The sequence below is a fragment of the Thamnophis elegans genome, chromosome 15 (assembly GCF_009769535.1).
Source record: "Thamnophis elegans isolate rThaEle1 chromosome 15, rThaEle1.pri, whole genome shotgun sequence".
NCBI lineage: Eukaryota > Metazoa > Chordata > Lepidosauria > Squamata > Colubridae > Thamnophis > Thamnophis elegans.
Genome location: NC_045555.1, coordinates 45628100 through 45655291, shown reverse-complemented (window position 1 = coordinate 45655291; position 27192 = coordinate 45628100). Strand labels below are relative to the sequence as shown.

Genomic DNA, 27192 nt, shown 5'->3' with positions numbered 1-27192 from the left:
CCCTTGAAAAGCGTTCGGAGACTACAGCTAGTCCAGAATGCAGCCGCGCGAGCGATTTTGGGTGTACCGAGATACACCCGTATTACACCTGTCCTCCGCGAGCTGAACTGGCTGCCAATTGGTCTCCGGACGCAATTCAAGGTGTTGGTTATTACCTTTAAAGCTCTACATGGCTCAGGACCAGCGTATCTGCGAGACAGCCTACTGCCACACAACTCCCAACGGCCGATAAGATCCCACAGGGTAGGCCTCCTTCGGACGCCGTCAGCCGGACAGTGTCGGCTGGCGGGCCCCCGGAGGAGAGCCTTCTCTGTGGCTGTTCCGACCCTTTGGAATCAGCTACCCCCAGAAATCCAGACGTTACCCTCTCTCATGGCCTTCAGGAAAGCCGTTAAAACCTGGCTGTTCCGGCAGGCTTGGGGCTGTTGACCTTATTGTTAAGGTCCAGTCCCGATCAGAAATGTATGCGTGTTGGGAATTTTTAAATTATTTTTTTAATTTTTCTTTTCTTTTTTCTTTCTTTGTAAGCCGCCCGGAATCCTCCGGGATTGGGCGGCCTAGAAATTTAACAAATAAATAAATAATTAAGCCAAGCAGGAGATACTAGAAGGCCTACCTTTTTCGAATCATCGTTCATAAGTGGTACAAGCAGTGCAATGATGTTATTGTGGAAGTTGAAATGAGGCAGGGCCACCAGGAGCTCACAAAGGCACTTCACGGCGATCTCGGCGAGGCCTTTGTACGCCTTCACTGAAATCACGTTGCTTTTCTTCAGCTTCCTTTGCTTCCAATCTAAAGGAAACGTTACACAAAGCTTCAATATTTCCAGATTCCTTCGTTACCAATCGTACGATTTCAAAATCTGAATGGAATAAGTTTGTAATTCAGAGGGGAAATCAGGCGCTGAACTGCATCACTGGATGCTAATTGTCCTGAGAAGATCTGACTGGAATATTGGAAAGACTTGAGTTTTGCACGGCTAAAATTATTAATCTTCAAAAATTTCCTTGAAACGTTTTAGCTCTTTCAACTGAGCAAGTTCCTTAAGCGTAAATAACGATACTTTCTAACGCTACCAAATCTGCACAGGCACAGTGAGAAAAATTAGGGCTGTGCAAAAATTTTGAAGAGAGTGATTGCAAATAATTTCTCCTACGAGCATTAAAGCAGCTGCATCTTCTTGAACAGTTGGTGTGACTATTTTGAAGCCTTTCCCCTCAGCCTGAGTGCACGGGCGTGCCCACGCACACAATTGTGGCGATTCACTTAGTGACCTGTTGTGACTCAGCAGAAGTCTCCTGTGAGTCTTTTCAGGATGCAAGGTTAACAATGCAGCTGGGGCTCGTTAGTGGCGTCTTCTGGTGATAAAAGGACGGATGGTGCCACGCCCGGGTTGCAGGAGTCAACGTTCGTTCAACGTTCATTGATCCTAGGTTGTGGTTTATTTGTGAGAGACACTTGGAGAAGTGATTTGCTTTCTGTAACCCTGATTCGAGGAGACACTTGGAGAAGTGCATTGCTTTGTAAGAGTTTTGTTTTGCATTCTGTTATCTACTCAGAGACTTTATTTATGTTTATTTTTGGGCTCGCAGCCAGTCTGAGCCGAGGACTGATAAAGTTCTTCCCTTTTAAGTTTGTCTGCCTGTTGTCTGTTAACGAGCGGAGAAGGGAGGACAGAACAGTGACTACTTTGTTAACCACCAAATTTCCAATCCCAATTGGACTCGCCAAGAGCATACTGCAAAAGATTTTTAAAAAGGACTGTGGCTTTTCATGTAATGGTAAGAATATTTTTGTTCTTATACCTACCGTATTTTTTGGAGTATAAGACGCACGTTTTTTCCTTAAAAAAAGAGGGTGAAAATCTGGGTACGTCTTATACGCTGACTATAGCATTTTTGACCTACCGAAGCCCCACCCCCTTTGCCAAAATGGACGTGCAGAGGGTTTGGGAGGCTTGCAAAGTGCTCCTTAGGGCTGGGGAGGGCAAAAATGAGAGAAAAAAGGGGCCGTTTGTGCTTGTTTTTGTCCCCCCAGCTCCCAGGAGCACTCTACAAGCCCCCCAAAGCTCTGCATGCCTTTTTCCCCCCCAAAAAACAAGGCGTGCAGAAGGTTTGGGAGGCCTGCAGAATGCAAAACCTTTTTTAAAAATTTACCTCTTTAAAATCATGGTGCGTCTAATATTCCGGTGCGTCTTATATGTCAAAAGATACAGTGATTTGTATTAACTTAAGATCAAAGTCGAGGCCATTCCTGAAGCTAGTGCATATTTCATGCAGGGTTTTTCCCCCCAATTTTCTTCACAGATCTCAGAAATGCAAAGCAGATCAAAATCTTGAATGTAAATTGACCCATACGTTGTTATTATTATAGTCTTCTGAAAAAAATTCTCTCTTTTCCCATATAGTCCTCTAAAAATGTACATTAAACATATTTAACAGTAAAATCTTGAATAAAACCAAGACTTGAAATGGAGAAAAAGAAGGGACAGACTAAAAATGGAAAAGAATCAGGAGCACATAGGCAACAATTCTAAAATTAGCTTCCATTAAATATTATGGTTTATAATTTACAGAAAGAGTGGTTCCTTTTCCTTCCCCGTGACGGAATACCCAGTATTGTAGTGGGGAGAAGAATCATTGAAATATAATTTTATACTATTTATTCACTGGCTTTAGTGAGACTAATCTTTTATAAGAATCGGTATGACATTCTATTAAAATAATACACACAGTAGGTTATACCTTTTATACATTGTTCCAGATTTTCTAAATAAAACTTGTATTGGCTCACAAGGACTTCTTCAAATTCTCTCAATTTCTGAGTTTCTTTTTTAACCTGCAAGATAAAAAGGAAAGTTTGTAAAAATATTTTGCCATGTTATCCACTGTATTATTCAATCATTTATATTTATTATTATTATTATTTTTAAATATACTTTTTTATTTTCCATTTTCATAACATATAATCACATGTATACTATTACATAGCCAATATCCTATTGTATTAAGTAGTAATTACATCAGTTCCTCTTGTCATCAACGCCCAGAAAGATAAAAACCCATTATTAGCTCTTCTGCTCTCCATACACCTCTTTCTTCTACCTCTCTCCTTCCTCCTTTCTTCCCTCCATCATCCTTTCCTCCTCTACTTCCCCTTCCTTTCTCCTTCTCCTCTCTCTTCGTTCCACTCCTCCTTATTCTCCTCATCTTCCTCCCTTGCCCTCTCTCCTATCCCTCTCTTCCTATTTTTCTTCTCTCCTCTGCTTCCCACTCTTCCTCTCTCCTATCCCTCTCTTCCCATCTTTCTTCTCTCCTCTGCTTCCCACTCTTCCTCTCTCCTATCCCTCTCTTCCCATCTTTCTTCTCTCCTCTGTTTCCCACTCTTCCTCTCTCCTATCCCTCTCTTCCTATCTTTCTTCTCTCCTCTGTTTCCCACTCTTCCTCTCTCCTATCCCTCTCTTCCCATCTTTCTTCTCTCCTCTGCTTCCCACTCTTCCTCTCTCCTATCCCTCTCTTCCCATCTTTCTTCTCTCCTCTGCTTCCCACTCTTCCTCTCTCCTATCCCTCTCTTCCCATCTTTCTTCTCTCCTCTGTTTCCCACTCTTCCTCTCTCCTATCCCTCTCTTCCTATCTTTCTTCTCTCCTCTGCTTCCCACTCTTCCTTTCCTTGGTGTATTTCAGCTTCTGAGCAAACTCCATTCTGTGTTGATGGTATTTATGCTTCCATATCAATATACTTAACATATCTTAGTTTTAAAGAAAAAATAAGAGAAGACAGTATACATGTGCAATCATATTACTTTAAAATCTAACACCCCTCGTCAAGCCTAATATTCATCCCTCCCTCCCCCCTTCCATCATTTATATTTAAAAAATATTCCCCAGCAGTAGGAATTCTACTTAGTGTAATGCACATGTCTGAAGGGATTAATGCATAAGATTTCAGACAAGCATTTATTTCACTGGAACTATATCAAATGTAAAGCATTAGTATTAAAAATACTAAATTCTATGCTGAAGAGCTCTCTAAAGCTTAGCAACTAGATTCCCCTTTTTTTTCATATGTTGTACAACTTTAAAAGTAAAAAAAAAAAAAAACTGAGCTTATGTCTATGGAGATTCTGAGTCATGATTGTCCCAAAGGTGCTTTTTTAAAAGAGGCAACTGGCCTTTCTTGTTTTTCTTTGAAGACTTTTTGCTTCTCGTCCAAGAACCTTCTTCAGCTCTGACTTCCCCACCATCCAATTAAGAGCTGAAAAAGCTTCTTGAAAAAAGCACCTTTGGGACATTCTGAGCTTAAATCCGATTTATTGTGAGAGCATCGATACAATAGTGTTGTGACTCAGCAGCAGTCTTCTGTGAGTCTTTTCAGGATGCAAGATTAATTATGCAGCTGGGGCTCGTTAGGGGCGTAAAAGGACGGATGGTGCCACACCCTGGTTGCAGGAGTCAACGTTCCTTGGTTCGTTCAACATTGATTGATCATCAGTCGTGGTTTATGTAAGATACACTTGGAGAAGTGCTTTGTTTTCTGTAACCCTGATTCAAGAAGACACCTGGAGAAGAGACCTGGGTACTTGAGAGACCGCCTGCTGCCAATTACCTCTCAAAGACCCGTTAGATCTCACAGGGTCGGCCTCCTCCGGGTTCCGTCCACTAGCCAATGCCATCTGGCTACTACTCGGGGGAGGGCCTTCTCTGTAGCAGCTCCGGCCCTTTGGAATGAACTCCCCACGGAGATCCGGACCCTCACCTCTCTCCGGGCCTTCCGGAAAGCCGTTAAAACCTGGCTGTGCCGGCTGGCCTGGGGTTGATGAATTCCCCTCCCCTCTCGACTGGTATGGCTGTGTGATTTTCGTGTATTTTAATTATGTGTATTGTGTTTATGTTCCCTTTCCCCACTGAGTTGTTCGCCGCCCTGAGTCCCTCCTGGAGAAGGGCGGCATACAAATAAACCAAATACAAATACAAATGCATTGCTTGTAAGAGTTTTTGTTTGGTATTCTGTTATCTAGTCAGAGACTTTATTTATGTCATTTTTGGGCTCGAAGCCAGTCTGAGCCGAGAACTGATAAAGAGAGTTCCTTTTAAGTTGTTTGCCTGTCGTCTGTTTAACGAGCGGAGAAGGGGGGGACAGAACACAATAGGATTTCTAAGTCAAGAAGCTAATTCATGGGGCAAATTCTTAAAAAATCAGGATTAAATTTAAATTCCATTTTCATCAATAAGTACAACTAGCCCTCGACAATAGTTCATTTAGCGACTGTTCAATGTTACAACAGCACTAAAAAGTGACTTATGACCATTTTTCGCACTTATGACACTTGATCAAAATTAGGCACTCGGCAATGGTTCATACTTATGACCATTGCTGTCCCAAGGTCATGCGATCACTTTTGCGATCTTCCGACAAGCAAAGTCAATGCGGAAGCCGAATCCACTTGACAACTTTGTTACTAATTTAACAACTGCAGTGATTCACTTAAAAACTGTGGCAGGAAAGGTCATAAAATGGGGCAAAACTCACTTAATGAATGTCTCACTTAACAACAGAAATTTTAGGGCCCAATTGGGGTTGTAAGTCAAGGACTATCTGTAGAACTCCAGATTCTTATTCACTAGGAAACTAGGCAATCCCTTCAAATTTTGTATTGGACAAACATTTAAGTTAACTTTCTTTCAATAAATCAGCAGGGATGAGTGATGATATCAAGATAAAATTATTCAAATGACTGTTAAAACACAAATTGCAAAGTTGTAACAAAATCTAGATGTTTTTTTTCCCCTGAAGTATTTTTAAACCTTCCCAATTTTAATAGTAAGCCTCTCTCGTTGTATAACCTCACCTTCGTGTTTTTCTCTCTTTCTGTCAAAGGTCTGATTTTGTAGGATGGAGTAATATCTTTGAAGAGCTCCATCAAAGAAACCATCACCAATTTCCGCACGATCACAGCCACGTTGGGATCCTGTTCCATCAACATTGCACGCAACTCTTTGAGTTTCTTTACCTGCTCAAGAATAACACACCTTTGAGTACATACCTGTCACTATGTAAGCTAAAGTGCGAATGTTCAGAGTATATTCCAGGTGGCATTTCAGACAAGTAGCCAGGAATTATCTTGTATTTTGTCATACAATCTACTCTCTAAAATTTCCCAGAATCTTTCAACTCTGCTCGCCAGCTCTATACCTCCTGCTATAAAGCTTTTTTAAAATCTCTTGATTGGTAGCTAAAAATATTTCATTTTTTTTTATTAAGCATCTTTTGAAAAGGGGACTGCATTTTTTTAAAAAAATATTTTTCAATAATTTTAAAATCAAAATTAGTAGTATTAATTTAAGCGTGACCAAGAATAAGATCCATGAATACTGTTTGAGCAGGGGTGGCCCAATCCCAGGATTTTAAGATGTATGGACTTCAACTCCCATAATTCCACAGTGCTTAAAGGAATTGAAGTCCACACATCTTAAAATTGCCAAGGTCATACACCCCTGGTTTAGAAAATAGCAATAGCAATAGCAGTTAGACTTATCTACCGCTTCATAGGGCTTTCAGCCCTCTCTAAGCGGTTTACAGAGTCAGCATATCGCCCCCAACAACAATCCAGGTCCTCATTTCACCCACCTCGGAAGGATGGAAGGCTGAGTCAACCTTGAGCCGGTGAGATTTGAACCGCCGAACTGCAGAACTGCAGTCAGCTGAAGTAGCCTGCAGTGCTGCATTTAACCACTGCGCCACCTCGGCAGAGAAAACTGTCCTTTCATCTAAAAGGTAACTTCCACAAAGTTTAGGATGATGGTAACATGGAAAACTGAATGTAAATCATTGGGAGACCTGATTGTACCAAGATGTTAAACCCAAAACTTCTCTCTGCTTTAAGTTTGAGATGCCCATTATTTTAACTTATTTCCAAAAACCAGGGTTACTTACAGTATTTTCTGGATCAGACAAAATTGCAGATGCTAAAGCAGCTATCTGCATCTTCTTCTCCTGTAGCTTTTTTTTCCTATGGACTAATAATTCTTCAACAGTAAGACCAGATAAGGGGTCTTCAAGAGCTGGTAATAAAGAAAACAACTTAACTGTTTAAAAAATATTTGCAAGTGAGATGGAGTGGAAAGAGTTTACTTAGAAATGGCAACGGCAGCATTTGGAAGAAATATTCTAACTGTTATTGAACTGTTAATCTGAGGATTCTTATTTAGAGCCTTTTTGATCTCTCTGCTTCCCTCTCATGGTTTTCTGGAAGGTTGTGCCGCAGGCTCGGTGCCTCTAGTAAAGATAAATTTATAACTTGGTTGGACTCTCACATCTACTTTCAAACAATGGCTCAGATACCTGCCTCGTTTTGAAAACAACATCAATTTTCCGTAGCACGACAAAACCGCGAAGCCCTTATCCGCGGAGATATAAGCGCGTCGCTAAAGCCGCGACGTCATCACTGCCGCGACAACAGCGCGGCAACAGAAGGGCGCTTTAAAACAGCGCCGCGGCAGAAAGCCGATTTCCATTAAGGTAAGGGTTAGGATTAGGTTTAGGGGTTTGTTTTAGGGTTTGTTTTAGGGTTAAGTTTAGGGTTAGGTTTAGGTTTAGGGTACTGAGTGCTTGGGAATGCGCGGATTTGCCCTCCGTGATTATGTCATCGCGGTAGGGTCGCGTTTTTCCTTAGCGCTTCGAACGGCGCTAATTAGTCTTCGCGCTTATGTCTCCGCGGATAAGGGCTTCGCGGATTTGTGGTGGAACCCAATTTTCTGATCAGAGCTGGCCTGACATCTAGAGCAGCGGAACAGCAGTCTATTGCTTGGCTAAAATCCAGCTACAGGTAGTCCTCACTGAATGACAATTTGTTCAGTGACCACTTGAAGTTACGATGGTGCTGAACAAGGACACTTACAACCGGTGCTCGTAGTTGCACCCATTACAGTGTTCCCTTGGTCACGTGGTTGAATTCCAGGTGCCTGTTATGAAAACAGCATCTCACGGCTACTTGTGACTTCACTGCCAGCTTCCAACAACTGGAGTCAGCTGGCAGAAGGGTCGCAAATGGGATTGTGCTAAGCAGGATTTGCTTAATGAAGTAACCAGAAGTGCGGTAAAGTGTTATTGTAAGTCGGCAGTCACACGTTGTCAAAGCCTTATAACCATATTGTTTGGGAGTTAGTTGCTGGTTGCAATTGCTGTCGTTAAGCAAGGACCAACTGTGTTTAGCTTCCTTTCCAAGCAATAATAATAACAATAATAGCAATAACAGTTAGACTTATATACCGCTTCATAGGGCTTTCAGCCCTCTCTAAGCGGTTTACAGAGTCAGCATATCGCCCCCAACAACAATCCGGGTCCTCATTTTACCCACCTCGGAAGGATGGAAGGCTGAGTCAACCTTGAGCCGGTGAGATTAGAACCGCTGAACTGCAGATAACAGTCAGCTGAAGTGGCCTGCAATACTGCACCCTAACCACTGAGCCACCTCGGCTCCAAGAAATACCAATTAAACTGCTTCTACCACCATCCCAGTAATATTCACAGCATTTGAAGAATATTTTTTTCAATACTTCCAACTGTTCAAATTATTATTTTCCAAGCCTTAATTACCTTCCGTCACTTCCTCTTCTTCAACCACTTCTTCTTTCTCTTCTGTTTCCTCTTCAGCACTTATAACTGCAAGAAAGAGCATGCCCTTTAAGAAAACACACACACACACCCTAAGATTCCACATTTCATTATTGACTGTTTGCAAAGGCAATCCTAAGTGTGTATCTGACCTGGCTTTTCTATGGTCTGTGGAATAATTCCATGCTTATCTTTGATTGGAAGCAGATGAATCAGTTCCTTTTCAGGTTCCGACTGCAGGCGCCTCGGCACCTTCTCGTATTTGTCCATCACACTTTCATTCTTGCGTTTCTTGGCGTGAACTGGTTCACTAGGGAATGAAATTCGCATATGAATCATTTTTATCTATTCAAACGACTTGGGTTGTTTTGACTATGAAGGACCATTGAGATAATGCTACCATTAAAAATTAAAACGGCCAAGGGCCCCCGCCCCCCCCCCCCCATCAGTGACAGCTTTGCCAAATTGTGTGATGTATTCATGAGGACCAAGCAATTATTAAAATTAATGCTTCACTGGCATTTTCTAATAATTTCCGTTATTTCAGATGCAAAATACGGTCAAGCTCTTAACCCTTGAGACCTAAATTAGTAAGGTCAACACGTAGATTTAGATTTAGATAAATTTATTTATAGGCCGCCCTTTTCCTTGAGGGGACTCAGGGCGGCTTACAACGTATAGGGAAGGGAGTACACACAATGACATATAAAACAGTACGTAATTAAAAATAGAAGCAACATTCATTCATCATTCGGGAGGGGACGGATTATAATCTTTAACCCCAGGCCTGACGGGATAGCCAGATCTTGAGGGCTGTGCGGAAGGTCTGGAGGGTGGTGAGGGTACGAATCTCCACGGGGAGATCGTTCCAAAGGGTCGGAGCTACTACTGAAAAGGCTCTCCTCCGCGTAGTCGCCAGTCGACACTGACTGGCGGATGGAACTCGGAGGAGGCCTAATCTGTGTGATCTAAAACATTAGTTATATTTTAGACCTTGGTAATCAATTTTGTTGTATTTATTTTGTACAATGACAGTAAAGGATCTATATCTATATATATATCAGTGAATGTGGAATGAAAGTTTAATAAACAAGTAACTGTTTAAAGGTTTTCTATTAAGTTCTGGATTTGTCAGCACTCACCTGGAAGATAAGTCTCTTGTTATAAAAGATGCCTTTTGAGCCAACTCTTCCATTAATTTCAGATCATCTTCATCCATCATATCTAGAGGAAGTGCCTCTTCCTCTTCCTCTTCCTTTTTCTCCATCCTCTCTAGTGAGACAAGTGGGGGAAAAAATCAGAGGCACAGAAATATACATACCATATTTTTCGAAGTATGAGACGCACCAAGATTTTGAAGAGGTAAATTTTTTTAAAAAGGGTTTTGCACTCTGCAGAGCCCCCCAAACCCTCTGCACGCCTCGTTTTTTTTGCCAAAAATGGGGCATGCGGAGTTTGAGATGCCTACAAAGTTTGAGTTTGAGTTTGAAGTTTATTTATATGCCGCCCTTTTCCCTGGGGGGACTCAGGGTGGCTCACAACCCAAGGGGGAGGGGGAGACAAACTTTTAACATATAAGACAATACATAATTAAAAACACAACATTCATACCATTCGGGCGGGTTACAGTCTTTAGCCCCAGGCCTGACGGGATAGCCAGATTCTGAGGGCTGTGCGGAAGGTCTGGAGGGTGGTGAGGGTACGAATCTCGATGGGGAGATCGTTTCATAGGGTCGGAGCTGCCACCGAGAAGGCTCTCCTCCGCGTAGTTGCCAGTCGGCATTGACCGGCAGATGGAACTCGGAGGAGGCCTAGTCTATGGGATCATATCGGCCTAGTGGAGGTAATTGGCAGTAGGCGGTCTCTCAAGTACCCAGATCCACTACCATGTAGGGCTTTATGGATGACAAGTAGCACCTTGAAGCGCACCCGGAGATCGACAGGTAGCCAGTGCAGCTCGCGGAGGATAGGTGTTATGTGGGTGAAGCGAGGTGCACCCACAATCGCTCGCGCGGCCACATTCTGGACTAGCTGAAGTCGCCGAATACTCTTCAAGGGCAGCCCCATGTAGAGCACATTGCAGTACTCCAGCCTAGAGGTCACAAGGGCACGAGTACAAAAAACGGCCCTTTTTTCGCTCGTTTTTGCCCTCCCCAGCCCCCAGGAGCACTTTCCAAGTCTCCCAAACCCTCTGCACGTCCATTTTTGTGAAAGGGGCGTGGTTTCGGGAGGCCAAAAATGCTGTATTCAGTGTATAAAACACACCCAGATTTCCACCCTCTTTTTGGGGAAAAAAAGGTGTGTCTTATACTCCGAAAAATACAGTAAATACGCCTGCTATAGATAAGTGAAAATATATTGATTTTCCATTGGTATACCTGTCTGAGAACATGAACAATTAATTCAACAATAAGACTCCCTTGGACAACAAACTTGAGAAATTAGTATCAATAACAGACTGAACATCATTTGTTATGCTGCATTTGGTCTCTGTCTGCACATTGTTATACCGATAAAGCAGAACGGGAACATGCGAAATTAATCTTGAACTGAGATACTTTTATCCTCTAAAGCAGGGGTGTCAAACTTGATTTCATTGAGGGCCGAATCACAGTTGTGTTTGACCTCGGGGGGGGGGGGGTTATGGCCAGCATGATGTCATTCATGTTGGGGGCGCCTGTAGTGGCCCGAGTGCTCTGCCAGCAAATAGGGACTCCCGAGCTGTTTTCGGCTGGGACAGCCTCCTGCAACCCTCGGCCAGTGAAAACGGAGCTCGGGAGGGCCATGCGCAGAGGCCCTATGCGCCAGTCCTTCGCTGTTTCCAGGGCAGTCCCGCGGGCCAGATCCGGAGCCCGGGTCTTGAGTTTCACCCATGCTCTAGAGAAGCTGGGATTTCTTTTTTATAATCTATACTAAGATCCCATTAAGATAGGAATGGACTAAAGGCGAGACCGCCTACTGCCGCCTACTGCCACATATCTCCCAACGGACGGTAAGATCCCACAGATTGGGCCTCCTTCGGATGCCGTCAGCCAGACAGTGTCGGCTGGCGGACCCCCGAAGGAGAGCCTTCTCTGTGGCTGCTCCGACTCTTTGGAATCAGCTACCCCCAGAGATCCGGACCTCACCCACCCTCATGTCCTTCAGGAAAGCTGTAAAAACTTGGCTGTTCCGGCAGGCCTGGGGCTGTTGACCTCACTGTTGAGGTCCAGCCCCGATTAGAACAAATGCGTGTGGTTTTGTGATTTTAAATTGTCTTTTTTTTTTTAATTTTCTTTTTCTTTCTCTTCTTTCTTTTTTGTAAGCCGCCCGGAGTCCTTCGGGATTGGGCGGCATATAAATTTTAATAATAAAATAAATAAATAAATAAATGTCTATAAAGATTCTCAATCGTCAAGTCATGGTTATCCCAAAGATGCTTTTCCAAAAGGCAGCTGGGCTTTCTTAAGTCTTTCTCCTTGAAAATGTTTTGCTTCTCATCTAAGCAGCTTATTCAGTTTGAATCGAAAAACACCTCTGGGACAGGAGTGGGAGATTGGCTAGTTATTTGATCACCTCAAGCCGAGGTGGCGCAGTGGTTAGGGGTGCAGCACTGCAGGCCACTTCAGCTGACTGTTATCTGCAGTTCGGCGGTTCTAATCTCACCGGCTCAGGGTTGACTCAGCCTTCCATCCTTCCGAGGTGGGTAAAATGAGGACCCAGACTGTGGGGGGCGATATGCTGACTCTGTAAACCGCTTAGAGAGGGCTGAAAGCCCTATGAAGCCGTATATAAGTCCAACTGCTATTGCTATTGCTATTGCTACTTCAGCTGACTGCTAGTTCAGCAGTTCAGTGGTTCTAATCTCACCGGCTCAAGGTTGATTCAGTCTTCCATCCTTCCGAGGTGGGTGAAATGAGGACCCAGACTGTGGGGGCGATATGCTGACTCTGTAAACCGCTTAGAGAGGGCTGAAAGCCCTATGAAGCAGTATATAAGTCCAACTGCTATTGCTATTTTATGTCACCTACAGAGACGACCTCCAAGTTGCCTCTTTATAGGCGACATAAAAGATCAAACAGGCTGCAAATAGGTCACCACTATGTTAATCAACAATCTGATTATTAAACAATTCTTAGAGCAGTGTTTCTCAACCTTGGCAACTTGAAGATGTCTGGACTTCAACTCCCAGAATTCCCCAGCCAGCGAATGCTGGCTGCGGGATTCTGGGAGTTGAAGTCCGGACATCTTCAAGTTGCCAAGGTTGAGAAACACTGCCTTAGAGTCAATAATTTAAAATAGGGACATTTAACAGGTTCTCTACAGCTTACATATTTACACACACACACACACACACAAACACACACACACACACACAGAGAGAGAGCTTACTTGGAGGTTTTCTGTGATCTTCCAAAGGGACCGGCCTCCGAGATACAGCATCTTTCACAGCTTGTCTGAGTTTCCTTTGTTCTTTTCTATATTTCTTGACAGCGCTCTCTTGTTTGAATTGCTTATTTTTTAACTTGTTTTCAAGTTTTATTTTACTTGTTTTCAATAACTTCCGAAAACTTGGAACTCTCTTTTTATTTCTCCTCTGGAGACAAGAAGAAAGAAATTATATTATGCCTTTCAAACCAATCTGTGGCTTATATAAGCTTATAATGACCATATATCTTTGCAACTTTAATAAGATTTGTATGCCGCCCACTCCCATTGGGACTCTGGGCGGCTCACAACAAAAGGAAAGACATAAAAATATTAAAAATACAATTATTTAAAATAAGATATCATCCATTCAATCACGTGGGGCTGGATTTTAATCAACAACCCCAGGCCTGCCGGAACTTGGTCTTGGTGGCTTTGGAAATTGTGTGTGTGTGGGGGGGGTCATCACTGGAGGCTTTCAAGAAGAGATTGGACTGCCTTTTGTCAGAAATGGCGTGGGGTCTCCTGCTTGAGCGGGGTGCGGTTGAACTACATCAGTGGTCTCCAACCTTGGCAACTTTAAGACTTGTGGACTTCAACTCCCAGAGTTCCTCAGCCAGCTTTGCGACTTGAAGTCCACAAGTCTTAAAGTTGCCAAGGTTGGAGACCACTGAACTAGATGACCTAAAAGATCCCTTCCTTCCAACTCTGTTGATCTGTCCATCTGCATTCTTCTTCTTCTTCTTCCCCAACCTGGTGCCCCCCAAGCGCGCTGGACTTTCATTCCCACGAAACTTTGTGGCTGCCTCTAAGCATTCTGGGAATGGAAGTCCAGCAAAGCTGGCTGAGGAACTCTGGGAGTTGAAGTCCACAAGTCTTAAAGTTGCCAAGGATGGAGACCACTGAATTAGATGACCTCAAAGATCCCTTCCATCCAACTCTGTTGATCTGTCCATCTGCATTCTTCTCCTTCTTCTTCTTCTTCTTCTTCTTCTTCTTCTTCTTCTTCTTCTTCTTGTTCCCCAACCTGCTGCCCCCCAAGCACGCTGGACTTTCATTCCCATGAACCTTTGCGGCTGCCTCTAGGGATTCTGGGAATGGAAGTCCAGCAAAGCTGCCTCTAGGGATTCTGGGAATGGAAGTCCAGCCTTTGCAGCTGCCTCTAGGGATTCTGGGAATGGAAGTCCAGCAAAGCTGCCTCTAGGGATTCTGGGAATGGAAGTCCAGCAAAGCTGCCTCTAGGGATTCTGGGAATGGAAGTCCAGCAAAGCTGCCTCTAGGGATTCTGGGAATGGAAGTCCAGCCTTTGCGGCTGCCTCTAGGGATTCTGGGAATGGAAGTCCAGCAAAGCTGCCTCTAGGGATTCTGGGAATGGAAGTCCAGCAAAGCTGGCTGAGGAACTCTGGGAGTTGAAGTCCACAAGTCTTTAAAGTCGCCAAGATTGGAGACCACTGAACTAGATGACCTCAAAGATCCCTTCCTTCCAACTCTGTTGACCTGTCCATCTGCATTCTTCTCCTTCTTCTCCAACCTGGTGCCCTCCAAGCGCGCTGGACTTTCATTCCCATAAACCTTTGCGGCTGCCTCTAGGCATTCTGGCTGATGATTCTGCCTCTAGGGATTCTGGGAAGGGAAGTCCAGCGTTCCTGGACGACCCGCCAAGCGTGGAAGGGGCTTTATTTAAACGCCCTGAAAACTCGCGCACGGCGCCTGGCTCTCGGGGCTACGCTCCCACTTGTCACGGCCTATCCTCTCCCCAGCCGAGTCCCGCGCTGTTTATCCCCGGCAGCGACTCCCGCGTCCTCCACTTACCGGCTTCATGGCGGCTGCCAAGCAGAGAAAAACGACGCTCTCTCTCCCTCTCGGTTCCCACGCAGCCCTTGACTTCAGGCACGCGAGGAGCAGCGGAAGTGGGGTCTCGGCGCTAGTCGGGCCGGAAATGCTATGCCCACAGCGCCCTCTGGCGTAAAGGAGGATCCGATGTCAGCTCCCATAGCTGAGCTGGGAAGCCTTTGGCTCTTCGCATCCCGGTGTCAATTCCTTCTTTGGGGATGCTGGCGTGGCAAGAGCAGGCTGCCGCCTTTTTGGCAATTAAAATATAAAAATGCAGGAGGAAAACCCTCAATCAATCAATCAGAATAGACTTGGAATGCCATCTCCTTCCATCTTTTCCTGGAAGCCCCCCCAAAAAATCAGGGAAAGAATAGTAATTATGCCCGCCTTTCTGGCAATTAAAATATAAAAAGGGAGGAGGGAAATCCTCAATCAATCAATCAATCAGAATAGACTTGGAATGCCATCTCCTTCCATCTTTTCCTGGAAGCCCCCCAAAAAAATCAGGGAAAGAATAGTAATTATGCCCGCCTTTCTGGCAATTAAAATATAAAAAGGGAGGAGGGAAATCCTCAATCAATCAATCAATCAGAATAGACTTGGAATGCCATCTCCTTCCATCCTTTTTCTGGAAGCCCCCCAAAAAATCAGAGAAAGAATAGTATTTATGCCCGCCTTTCTGGCAATTAAAATATAAAAATGCAGGAGGAAAACCCTCAATCAATCAATCAGAATAGACTTGGAATGCCATCTCCTTCCATCTTTTTTCTGGAAGCCAAAAAAAAAAATCAGAGAAAGAATAGTAATTATGCCCGCTTTTCTGGCAATTAAAATATAAAAAGGGAGGAGGAAAATCATCAATCAATCAATCAATCAATCAATCAATGAGAATAGACTTGGAATGCCATCTCCTTCCATCTTTTTTCTGGAAGCCAAAAAAAATAATAATCAGAGAAAGAATAGTAATTATGCCCGCCTTTCTGGCAATTAAAATATAAAAATGCAGAAGGAAAACCCTCAATCAATCAATCAGAATAGACTTGGAATGCCATCTCCTTCCATCTTTTCCTGGAAGCCCCCCCAAAAATCAGGGAAAGAATAGTAATTATGCCTGCCTTTCTGGCAATTAAAATATAAAAAGGGAGGAGGGAAATCCTCAATCAATCAATCAATCAGAATAGACTTGGAATGCCATCTCCTTCCCTCTTTTTTCTGGAAGCCAAAAAAAAAAATCAGGGAAAGAATAGTAATTATGCCTCCCTTTCTGGCAATTAAAATATAAAAATGGAGGAAGAAAATGCTCAATCGATTAATCAATCAATCAATCAGAATAGACTTGGAATGCCATCTCCTTCCCTCTTTTTTCTGGAAGCCAAAAAAAAAAATCAGGGAAAGAATAGTAATTATGCCTCCCTTTCTGGCAATTAAAATATAAAAATGGAGGAAGAAAATGCTCAATCGATTAATCAATCAATCAATCAGAATAGACTTGGAATGCCATCTCCTTCCCTCTTTTTTCTGGAAGCCAAAAAAAAAATCAGAGAAAGAATAGTAATTATGCCTGCCTTTCTGGCAATTAAAATATAAAAAGGGAGGAGGGAAATCCTCAATCAATCAATCAATCAATCAGAATAGACTTGGAATGCCATCTCCTTCCATCTTTTTCTGGAAGCTCCCCTGCCCCCCCCCAAAAAAAAATCAGAGAAAGAATAGTAATTATTGAAACTTTTCAATCTCGAAATGCCAGCCTGTGCTGACCGAGGTAAACACACAGCTGTTCAGATCTGAAAGGGGAATCATGAGTGCTCCAGACAGACCACAAGATTTACCTAAAACCTTTATATGGGTAGTCCTCAACTTACAACTATTTATTGACTATTCAAAGTTACAAAGGCACTAAAAAAAAACCCAACACTTAGAGGAGCGTTTTTGACACTTATGATTGTTGCGGTGTCCACAGGATCAAAATTTGGATGCTTGGAAACTTATGTTTACGGTGATTGCAGTGATTTATGTAAAATATTTATATGGGTAGATCTCAATTTACTATTAATTTACTATTAATTTACTATTAATTTACTATTAATTTACTATTAATTTACTATTAATTTACTATTTATTATTAATTTACTATTATTAGTGACTATTCAGTTATCATGGCACTTAAAAAAATTGACTTATGAGAATGATTGTAGTAGCGTCTGCATGGTTATGTGATCAAAATTCGGATGCGTGGAAACCGATTCGTATTTATGACAGTTGCAGTGTCCCGGGGTCATGTGATCACCTTTTGCGACTTTCCGACAAGCAATCAATGGGGGGGAAACAATATTCACTTAACAGCCATGTTAGTGACTTGGCGACTGTGGTGATTCACTTAATAACTGTGGGACGAAAGATTGTAAAATGAGGGCAAAACTCACAACTATCTCACCAATAGAAATTTGGGGATCTTGTGGTCGTAAGTTGAGGATTACCTGTATAGCTGTCCATCCGATAACCAATTCTGGTGCTAGTCTTCTCCAAATCACAGAAGCTTCCAAAGAAATTATTTACTCCTGCACAATCTGACGTTGTGCAAAAAATGCTGACGTATGCACAAGTTCTGAGCTTAATAAATACAAGCTTTAGCATGGTTCAGACAACACAGATAGTCCTCAAGTTACCAGAGCTCAGTTAGTGACTGCACAGGTGAGACAACGTAGGGAGTCTGCGGCTTGCAACTCTTTAAAATGCAGTGCAGTGTTCAAAAGGTTTACAATTATAAGAGCCGAGGTGGCGCAGTGGTTAGAGTGCAGCACTGCAGGCTACTTCAGCTGACTGCTAGTTCGGCGGTTCAAATCTCACCGGCTCAGGGTTGACTCGGCCTTCCATCCTTCCGAGGTGGGTGAAATGAGGACCCGGATTGTTGATGGGGTCAATATGCTGACTCTGTAAACTGCTTAGAGAGGGCTGAAAGCCCTATGAAGCGGTATATAAGTCTAACTGCTATTGCTATTGCTATCTATCTATCTATCTATCTATCTATCTATCTATCTATCTATCTGTCTGTCATCTATCTATCTATCTCTATATGTCTGTCTGTCTGTCTGTCTGTCTATCTATCTATCTATCTATCGGATTGTTGGGGGCGATATGCTGACTCTGTAAACCGCTTACAGAGGGCTAAAAGCCCTATGAAGCGGTATATAAGTCTAACTGCTATTGCTGTTGCTAAAAGAAGTAAAGCTTTTTGCTTCATTATGCTGACATGCAGCGGTAGTAGGGAAGAGTAACACTTTGGGCACTATTCCCTTGCATTGAACTGAAACATTTGTACCCATCTCCGAAGTGGTTCTGTTAAGGCTGCCTTATCTAAGAAACCCAAACTGTGCCATTGTTTGACGCTGCAAAATGAAAACAGGAGACAGCATCTATTGATTTTTGGAACTTCTGTTCATTCATAAGGGCATTGCAAGTATGCCAGTCAATTGTTCTCCATCCCTTAGGTCAGGGGTCAGCAACCTTAAACACTCAGAGCCACAAAGGTCCTAACTGGAAGCCCCCTGTTCAATTCTGGAGCTGACCGGATGTCCAGTTCCCCCACCAGAGTCTACAGAAGATTCTTCTTTATAGATGAAGGCTGAACAAACTGAAAGGAAGACAGTATTCACTCTGCTTACAAGTTTATTTACACAGGAATTGTTATTAGTAGTTGTGAACGAAGGCTAAATTCCTTCTATTTACAATTTATATACATGTGTATACTGTACTTGAAAAGTAAGAAAACTGTACAAGAGAACCCAAGTAAAAGACACACACCGGAGCGAGTAAAATACATAAGAAGGGGTGGGGGAAAGCAGACATTTGAACTTCAACTTGAATGTTGTAATAAGTAATATTGAAGTGTGTTTTACATTTGATAGCAACATAAATATTACAATATACTGTAACCAAATCTTTTAAAATAGGCTCTGCAACTTTTTTTAAACACTCGGCAACCGAAGCGGTCTCGCTTACTTTTTAATGCAATGATAAATTTTGACTTCATTTGCACATAACAAGGACCAGGTACAAAGGAAAAAAAGAAAGAAAAAAGGAAAGGCAATTTTATTTACATTAATACTATCAAAACGGACTTAGAAAGAACAAGCATTTAGCTGCTCAAGAGAGATTAAGAGGTATCCTTTCCATCCCCCTCCGTTCAAAAGCCATTTTTAAAACGTTTTGGAGTGTCAAAGAAGTTCGGCCTTTTACAGTATCGATGCTGACGTTAGAAGGGAATATATGGACTAACAATATGCGTTTTGGGGACTCATTATTGTACACGCTGCAGTAATCAACTTTAAATTTAAATGAGAAAACACTTTTAATATACAGGGACTCAAAAGTTTCAACATTAACAATTGCGTAAAGTGTGCAAAAAGGGTTATCACTAGCTTATTAATTATACTAGTGTTTATCAAGTATAAGTCACTTTGATTTAAAAAAAAAATTCATATGATTTTTTTTTTATGGATTAGAAACCAATTTTCCTGTAAGCAAAAGTACTTCAAAATGTAAAACGTTGAACACCTGCGTGGCTGCTTACCTAAGCCCCCAGTTACTGCCCCCCTTTCAGCCAAAAGGCTTGTTTGCCGAGGGCTCCGTAGCAAAATTAAATGCAATTTCCTCTCTATTCGCTTACATGAATTCCCTTAGTTGGAAAGCGAAACTGCCGTTTTACAAGGAGTTTTGTAAGACGCCCGTAAAAGCCTCCTGGTTCCTGGGCAAGCAGACAAACCCCTGATTTGGTCCTAAGGATTTCATCTGTAATTTTGGAGGTATCTGTACCAAAAACAGGTGGCAGTTTCTGGGGTCTTCCTTTAAAACGCCAGCCCTGCCCCACCGAAAGTGCCTTTGTGGTAATCATAAAACAAAAAAAAAAAAACGGTATCCCTCAAAATTTTAAGTACCAACAAAAGTTATTACAAATGTTATTGCGTTCAACTTTTAAATATTAAATATGCGGTAGCCATTTTCTCAGTTTCATACTTTATTGTTCTGCTTCCTGCGAAAAGGGATCCTTCTCGCCAACGAGGTTCTCGTAATACTGGCCGCAGGATAAGGACCGTCGAATTTCCACCGCTGCGTTCAGTCAATACTGTTTCTTCTTCGGTCTCGGACGCCGTTTTTTTAGTGGTTTACGCTGAGAAGATGCTTTAGAAGAATTCTTTCACAACCAAGTGGTTTTTTTTTCCAATTGAACTTGGAAGTTAGCTCTTTAGTGCTGGGCTATGGTTCCTGTCTGCTTCTTTGCTGTCCTTCATTAATGAGGCAAATACCTGGAAGACACCAGTTTTTTTAAAATAAAACTTAAAAATGGGCCACAACTTCACTCCTTTTTAACATTTATAAAAACTAGTCATTTCTGCCGTGACCCGACAAAAGCGCGAAGGTCATAAGTGCGGCGACAACACCGTGGCGCTAAAACCGCGATGTCAAAAGCGAGCTGACAACAGCGCGATTTAATTTAAGGTAAGGTTTAGGGTTAGGTTTAGGGTTAGGTTTAGGGTTAGGTTTAGGTTTAGGGTTCCGTTACAGCGCGCTTCTGTCAGCGCACTTTAGGGCTAATTAGTCGCTCATTCGTCACGCGGTTTTGTCACCGCGCTTTAGTCACCGCGGTTTAGTCAGGCGCGCGCTTTTGTTGTGCGCGCATTTGTGGTGGAACCATTTCTGCAAGGTTTTCTCACCTGTCGTGGATCACATCCGTTTACTTTCCATGATTTCCCTACCCTTATTTTTCAACAGCTCAATATTAAGTTTTATAATTAATTATAAACAGAGAACAAAATAACAAGCCTTTTATGTGATAGATTAAGGAACCCACTCACCCAGTTAATCATGAGTAACTTAAGACCCAAACCCAACTCTTTTCAACATATAGTAGTATAAAGGAGGTTTAAGGAGTATACCCTAATATAAGAATAACCAACCCTTCCCACTCTCTCAGCCTTCCGAAAAGCCACTAAAACCTGGCTATTCCGGCAGGCCTGGGGCTGTTGACCCCAAAATACGGTCCAGCCCCATCTAGAACTGAGTGTATGGTGTGTTGTTTTTAAATCTATCTTTTCTTTTCTCTATGTTTTAGTTTTTGATTTTATTTTCGTATTTGTAAGCCGCCCGGAGTCCTACGGGATTGGGCGGCATATAAATTTTATTAAATTCAAATTCAAAGCTAACGCATCCAAAGCGATCCCAATTTCAATTAAATTTCAGTATGCCATCTAGGAAGCTTTATAATCAACGGTATCGTGATCATAGCATATTCTTTGGAAAAATGCAACTATGATAAATTGTTAAATTAACCATAGCAAAAAAAAAAATGTCATAAAATTGGCCATGGCTCCCTTAATCTTAGCCCTGCTTAGCAAGAGAAATTCTGGTCCCAATTGTAGTTGTAAATCAAGGACTACATGTATGTGGCAGGTGGGGGCCGAGCGTTCAAGGCCTTGTCAGTGGTGGGTCCATTCCAAGAATGCTACTCTTGCCTACAATTCAAGAATGGACATTGAAAGTTACAGGCTCTATAGGTTAGTGGGATAAAATGCTGGTTAGGCTAAATATCTTTGTCTAATTAAGATTACATTGAATTAATCAAGTGCAGTTAACAATGTTATTCATCCTTACTAGGTATATGTACTGACTTTACAGTGGTAGAGACTAACTTGATTCTGCACCTAATAACGGCAGCAAGACTGTTGGTGGCGCAATACTGGAAGAAGGAAGACTTGCCTACAACTCAAGAATGGACATTGAAAGTCACAAACTTAGCCGAGATGGCTAAAATATCGGCATATCTTAAGGACCATTCAAATGAGAGATATAAACGAGCCTGGAAAAAATGGTTTGGCTATATACAAAATAAATACGGGACCAAGAAATTCCAGTTAGCCTATGCTTAAGATCAGAAATGATTTAAATTGTTTAAAGTTAGCTCAGCAAGAAGAAGCTAAGGTCAATGTAGAGATGTCATTAATTTCTTTATTTCTTTTTTTTTCTCAATAGATTTTAGACTGTGTTTGTTAAAAATCCATACCGTGTACGGGTTCTGGGAAGTCGGGGGGGGGGGAGAAGGAAGAGGGGGGTTGGGGGGAGGGTGGAGGGAGGGGTATATATTAGGCTAGACAAGAATTTGGTGGTAAACTAGAATTATTTTGACACACAAAAAATTGTACTCCGATGTCTTACTGATTGAGGAATGATGAAATGTTTGTTTTAAAAGAAATAGAACTTTTGAACCTTGAAGAATGCTATTCCTAAGGCATCCACCTTCATTTAGCAACAGGTAAACCCTTATTTTCCTAGGCAAGGTTAACCTCCGTTATCCGTTGCGTATAGTTAGTACTCACCTGAGCCCACTTTTTGTTACTATTCTGCATCTGAATAGATGTAATGCACGAAAAGAGCTTCTCCGATGTGATATCTTCTGGTAGCTTTGTTAGGAACTGTGCTATATGAATAAAGTCCATCTTCAGGAGAATGTCTTCATATAACCTAAGGATTCCTAATCCAGTTCTGAACAAAAATTCTTCTCCGTCTCTACAAAAGACATCCCAAACTCGACAGGCCAAATCAAGGGGGAGTGACTTGCTGTACAAGGTGAAGATCCTGCATTTTGAAATGAAAAAGAATCAGGCACGTAAAGGGCAAAAACACCAATAGCAATAGCAATAGCAGTTAGACTTATATACCGCTTCATAGGGCTTTCAGCCCTCTCTAAGCGGTTTATAGCAATAGCAATAGCAGTTAGACTTATATACCGCTTCATAGGGCTTTCAGCCCTCTCTAAGCGGTTTACAGAGTCAGCTTATTGCCCCCAACAACAATCCGGGTCCTCATTTCACCCACCTCGGAAGGATGGAAGGCTGAGTCAACCTTGAGCCGGTGAGATTTGAACTGCCGAACTGCAGTCAGCTGAAGTAGCCTGCAGTGCTGCATTTAACCACTGCGCCACCTCGGCTTTCTCTACCACACCCTTTAATTTCTCTTGCACTATCGGTGATTATTTAATCTAGATAAACAATCATGCTTTGGGGTTAAGGAACGAAACACCAGTGGATGTTTCATTTGCAACAGCTCTCTCTCTCCACTTCCAAGTGTACCTCCTACATCCCAAGTGAAGAGCTGCAATATGGAGATTAGAAAGCCAGTTTGGTGTAGCTGTTAAGATACAAGGGGATATGTAGTTACCGTATTTTTCGGAGCATAAGACGCACCCTTTTCCCACAAAAGAGGGTGAAATACAGCATTTTTGGCCTCCCGAAACCTCTCCCCCTTTACAAAAACGGATGTGCATAAGCTTTGGGAGGCCTGCAAAGTACTCCTGGGGGCTGGGGAGAGCAAAAAGGAGCAAAAAAATGGGCCTTTTTTGCTCGTTTTTGCGCCTCCCCCAGCCCCCAGAAGCACTCTACAAGTCTCCTAAAGGCTATGCATGCCGTTTTTGGGGGGCAAAAAATGGGCTGTTTTTTGCTCGTTTTTGCCCCCCATCCAGCCCCCAGGAGCACTTTGCAGGCCTCTCAAACTCTCTACATGCGCTCTACCTGGGGCTGCCCCTGAAAAGTGTTCGGAGACTACAACTAGTCCAGAATGCAGCCGCGCGAGCGATATTGGGTGTACCAAGGTACACCCACATTACACCTATCCTCCGTGAGCTGCACTGGCTCCCTATTGGTCTCCGAGCACAATTTAAGGTGCTGGTCATTACCTTTAAAGCCCTACATGGCCTAGGACCCGGATATCTGCGAGACCGTCCTCTGCCACACACCTCCCAACGACCGATAAGATCGCACAGGGAGGGCCTTCTCCGGGTGCCGTCAGCCAGACAATGTCGGCTGGCAACCACCCAGGGGAGGGCCTTCTCTGTAGCCACTCCGACCCTCTGGAATGAACTGCCCCCAGAGATCCGGACCCTACCCACTCTCATGGCCTTCCGAAAGGCTATTAAGACCTGGCTATTCCGGCAGGCCCCGGGCTGTTGACCTCATGACTGAGGTCCACCCCTGATTAGACTGGGTGTATGTTGTGGCTTTTTTAATCTATGTTTCTTTGTTTTTAACTTTTCTATTTTTTAAATGTATTTGTTATAAGCCGCCCGGAGTCCTTCGGGATTGGGCGGCCTATAAATTCATTAAACCTAATCTAATCTAATCTCTGCATGCCCCGTTTTTCACAAAAAAATGAGGCATGGAGAGGGCTTGGGAAGTCTGCACAGTGCAATTTTTTTTTTAAAAAAAAATTACCTCTTCAAAATCTTGGTGCGTCTTATACTCCGAAAAATAACAGTATATTTAAATAAAAACCCATTGTATTCATTGACTAAATTTCAGTATTGCATTTTTAAAAAATCTGCCTGCTGTGTTTGCTGCTATAGTAGTGTTCATGGGAACAGCAGAATGTGAACATATAATATTATAAGAAGCAGATTTTTCTCTGGGGTGCAGTTCAAGCATCCAGGAATTTGTTTTTAGAGGCAAAATTTAGCTCAGAAGCTAGTTAAGTGAAGCACTGTTTATTCTCCTTTTCTCCACAATTACCAACCTTATTTGGCAAGGGAGAAAACTAATTTTGTTTTAATAAGCAATAATAAGCTTAATAAGCAATTGAAGGTGAAACCTTCAATGTGATAGCCTTCAATAAGCCATCTGCCAGTTAAATCCCATTCTCTTGTTTACTCCTCTGTGCCTCATGCAAACATGTCACAGTTCCTTCTGTTCTCCTAACCAGATTTCCTTAACCAAACACAAGGATTGCAATAATGGCAAATATCTCTAGGCTCAGGTGTAGGATGAGGAGGAAGGTTCGTTCTCCAAACTTATGGGTTGGTGTCCGAATGTTTCATTACCAGGATAGGTAATATCTTCAGCGGAACACTGACACGGACATCCCTCAAACTCCACTGAAGATGTTACCTAGCGTGGTAACAAAATGTTTGGAAACCAACTCACAACTTGGAGGACGAACCTTCACCCTCAATCACAAGGAATCCTAGAACACCTGTTAAACTCTCGCTAGCATTTAATTTCGCCTGAAAGTTTATCACTGTGTCATGATGTGACCATTAAGTTTTCTTTTTATTTTTTTTTTTTTAAATATACTTTTTTTATTTTCCACTTTCATAACATATAATCACATGTATACTATTACATAGCCAATATCCTATTGTATTAAGTAGTAATTACATCAGTTCCTCTTGTCATCAATGCCCAGAAAGATAAAAACCCATTATTAGCTCTTCTGCTCTCCATACACCTCTTTCTTCTGCCTCTCTCCTACCTCCTTTCTTCCCTCCATCATCCTTTTCTACTCTACTTCCCCTTCCTTTCTCCTTCTCCTCTCTCTTCATTCCACTCCTCCTTATCCTCCTCATCTTCCCCCCTTACGCTCTCTCCTATCCCTCTCTTCCCATCTTTCTTCTCTCCTCTGTTTCCCACTCTTCCTCTCTCCTATCCCTCTCTTCCCATCTTTCTTCTCTCCTCTGTTTCCCACTCTTCCTCTCATTCACTTGGTGTATTTTAGCTTCTGAGCAAACTCCATTCTATGTTGATGGTATTTATGCTTCCATATCAATATAGTTAACATATCTTAGTTTTAAAGAAAAAATAAGAGAAGTCAGTATACATGTGCAATCATATTACATTAAAATCTAACACCCCTCGTCAAACCTAATATACATCCCTCCCCCCCCACCCTCCTCCCCATGTGACCCTTACGTTTTCAACGTACCAATCTATCAAGTATATGTCGGGGGTAAGATTATAGGATTTAAAATGATGAAACAGTTTAGGCAGGTTTTCCTCAAAAAATACTTCAAATGCTGCAAAGTACTTCAGCATCTGAAAAGAAAGAAAGGGGAGAAAAATATATAGTTCAGGAAAACGTCACAAATTTTGAAACTTCTGCCGAATTATACATTAGCTTACAGAATGGAGCATGCCTTATTTAAACAGTAAATCTTAAAGTGAGATTGCAGTTACTGTACAACAGATTATGCAGCTGAGAAATAATTTAGCTAATATTCAAACACTCAAGAGTTTGAACTGGTTCTACCGAACTGGTGCGAACTGGTAGGAATCCACCTCTGAAGACGCACCCAGATTTTCAGCCTCTTTTTTGAGGGGAAAAGGGTCCCTCTTATACTCCGAAAAAATACGGTACACCTGTTAGCTATAAGGAGGAATACAGAGCTTCGATGTTTCGAAATCTAGGAATGGCACTGACTTCAATAGGATCATCTACTTTACTTGTCCATGAACGTTTTATGGTAAGAAGAAATCAAGTCAAATAATAGTAGAAAGTCATCATATGGGCACATACCATGCTGTGATCCACACGGAAAAAGGCTAGCTGGCATGGCTTGTTCAAAAGGTTTGCAAAGGCAATAAAAGCATCTGCCTCCTCCAGATTAAGTATGAGAACCGCAGCAATGAAAGACATGCCCTGGACCTGTAACACACAAACAGACAAACAGACAAGTTTTGAGTCTACTGGTTTTTATGCTACAGCTGAAGTTTTAGTATTTTTTGAAAATTAGGATATAACCAAATTATGACAATAAGATGGGCAGCTTATTCTGAGCCAGATGCTCCTTTTTTTCATACATTTACTTGCTGAATTATACTTTAGTCTAAAAATAACCGTGATTATTTATATAGGAAAAAATATGCCCATCTGCAGTCAGCTGAAGTAGCCTGCAGTGCTGCATTTAACCACTGCGCCACCTCGGCTCTTCTCATAAGCCATAAAGCATATGGTTATAACCGTATCAATGATCATATATATCAATATAATAAATTAGGGAAGCTTTGAATTTATAGTAATTTCTATTTTATTGTTGTGAAATACCCAGGTTGTTGAGAGTTGGAAGCAGTGGTGGATTCCGACTGGTTCGGACGAACCGGTAGTGGTTTGGTGGCCTGGGTCGCTGGAACCGACAGTGACCAAGGCCTGCCATGCCCCCGAAATGGTTCCCCGGGCAGCGCCATATGTGCCGCCACCTTGTTTTTCAGTTCCGCACATGTGCAAAACAGTTTTAATGGCATTGTGCAGGTGCGCACAGCGTGCACCAAGTGCATGCGCAACACACACACGAGGAAATGGCAGTAGTGCCTGATGAAACCTACGCCTGGTTGGAAGGCATACAAATATTACCATCATTAAGAGCCAAGGTGGCGCAGTGGTTAAATGCAGCACTGCAGGCTACTGCTAGATCAGCAGGTCAGCGGTTCAAATCTCACCGGCTCAGGGTTGACTCAGCCTTCCATCCTTCCGAGGTGGGTAAAATGAGGACCCAGATTGTTGGGGGCAATATGCTGACTCTCT

General features: G+C 42.5%; 2 protein-coding genes across 3 annotated transcripts in view; both read right to left on the bottom strand.

Annotated features, from left to right (window-relative positions):
• Window positions 1-335: 335 nt before the first annotated feature.
• Window positions 336-14924, bottom strand: LOC116518361 (nucleolar complex protein 3 homolog). The gene is made up of 10 exons (XM_032231695.1): window positions 14833-14924; window positions 12985-13189; window positions 9756-9885; window positions 8766-8923; window positions 8596-8661; window positions 6934-7061; window positions 5849-6010; window positions 2745-2838; window positions 617-792; window positions 336-377 (listed from the first exon to the last, which is right to left on the bottom strand). Exons 1-10 carry the CDS (start codon window positions 14839-14841, stop codon window positions 336-338), a joined length of 1170 nt encoding a protein of 389 aa, XP_032087586.1. The 5' UTR covers window positions 14842-14924.
• A 3577-nt stretch (window positions 14925-18501) lies between these two features.
• LOC116518515 (TBC1 domain family member 12-like) overlaps window positions 18502-27192 on the bottom strand; it is a 65732-nt gene continuing 57041 nt past the window's right edge. For both annotated transcript variants that reach the window (XM_032231974.1, XM_032231975.1), the window contains 4 exons: window positions 26188-26316; window positions 25597-25706; window positions 22224-22482; window positions 18502-20156 (listed from right to left, as the gene is read on the bottom strand). In XM_032231974.1, coding sequence (XP_032087865.1) covers window positions 20088-20156; window positions 22224-22482; window positions 25597-25706; window positions 26188-26316 — 567 coding nt within the window. In that variant the 3' untranslated portion in view covers window positions 18502-20087. The remainder of the gene's footprint in view (window positions 20157-22223; window positions 22483-25596; window positions 25707-26187; window positions 26317-27192) is intronic.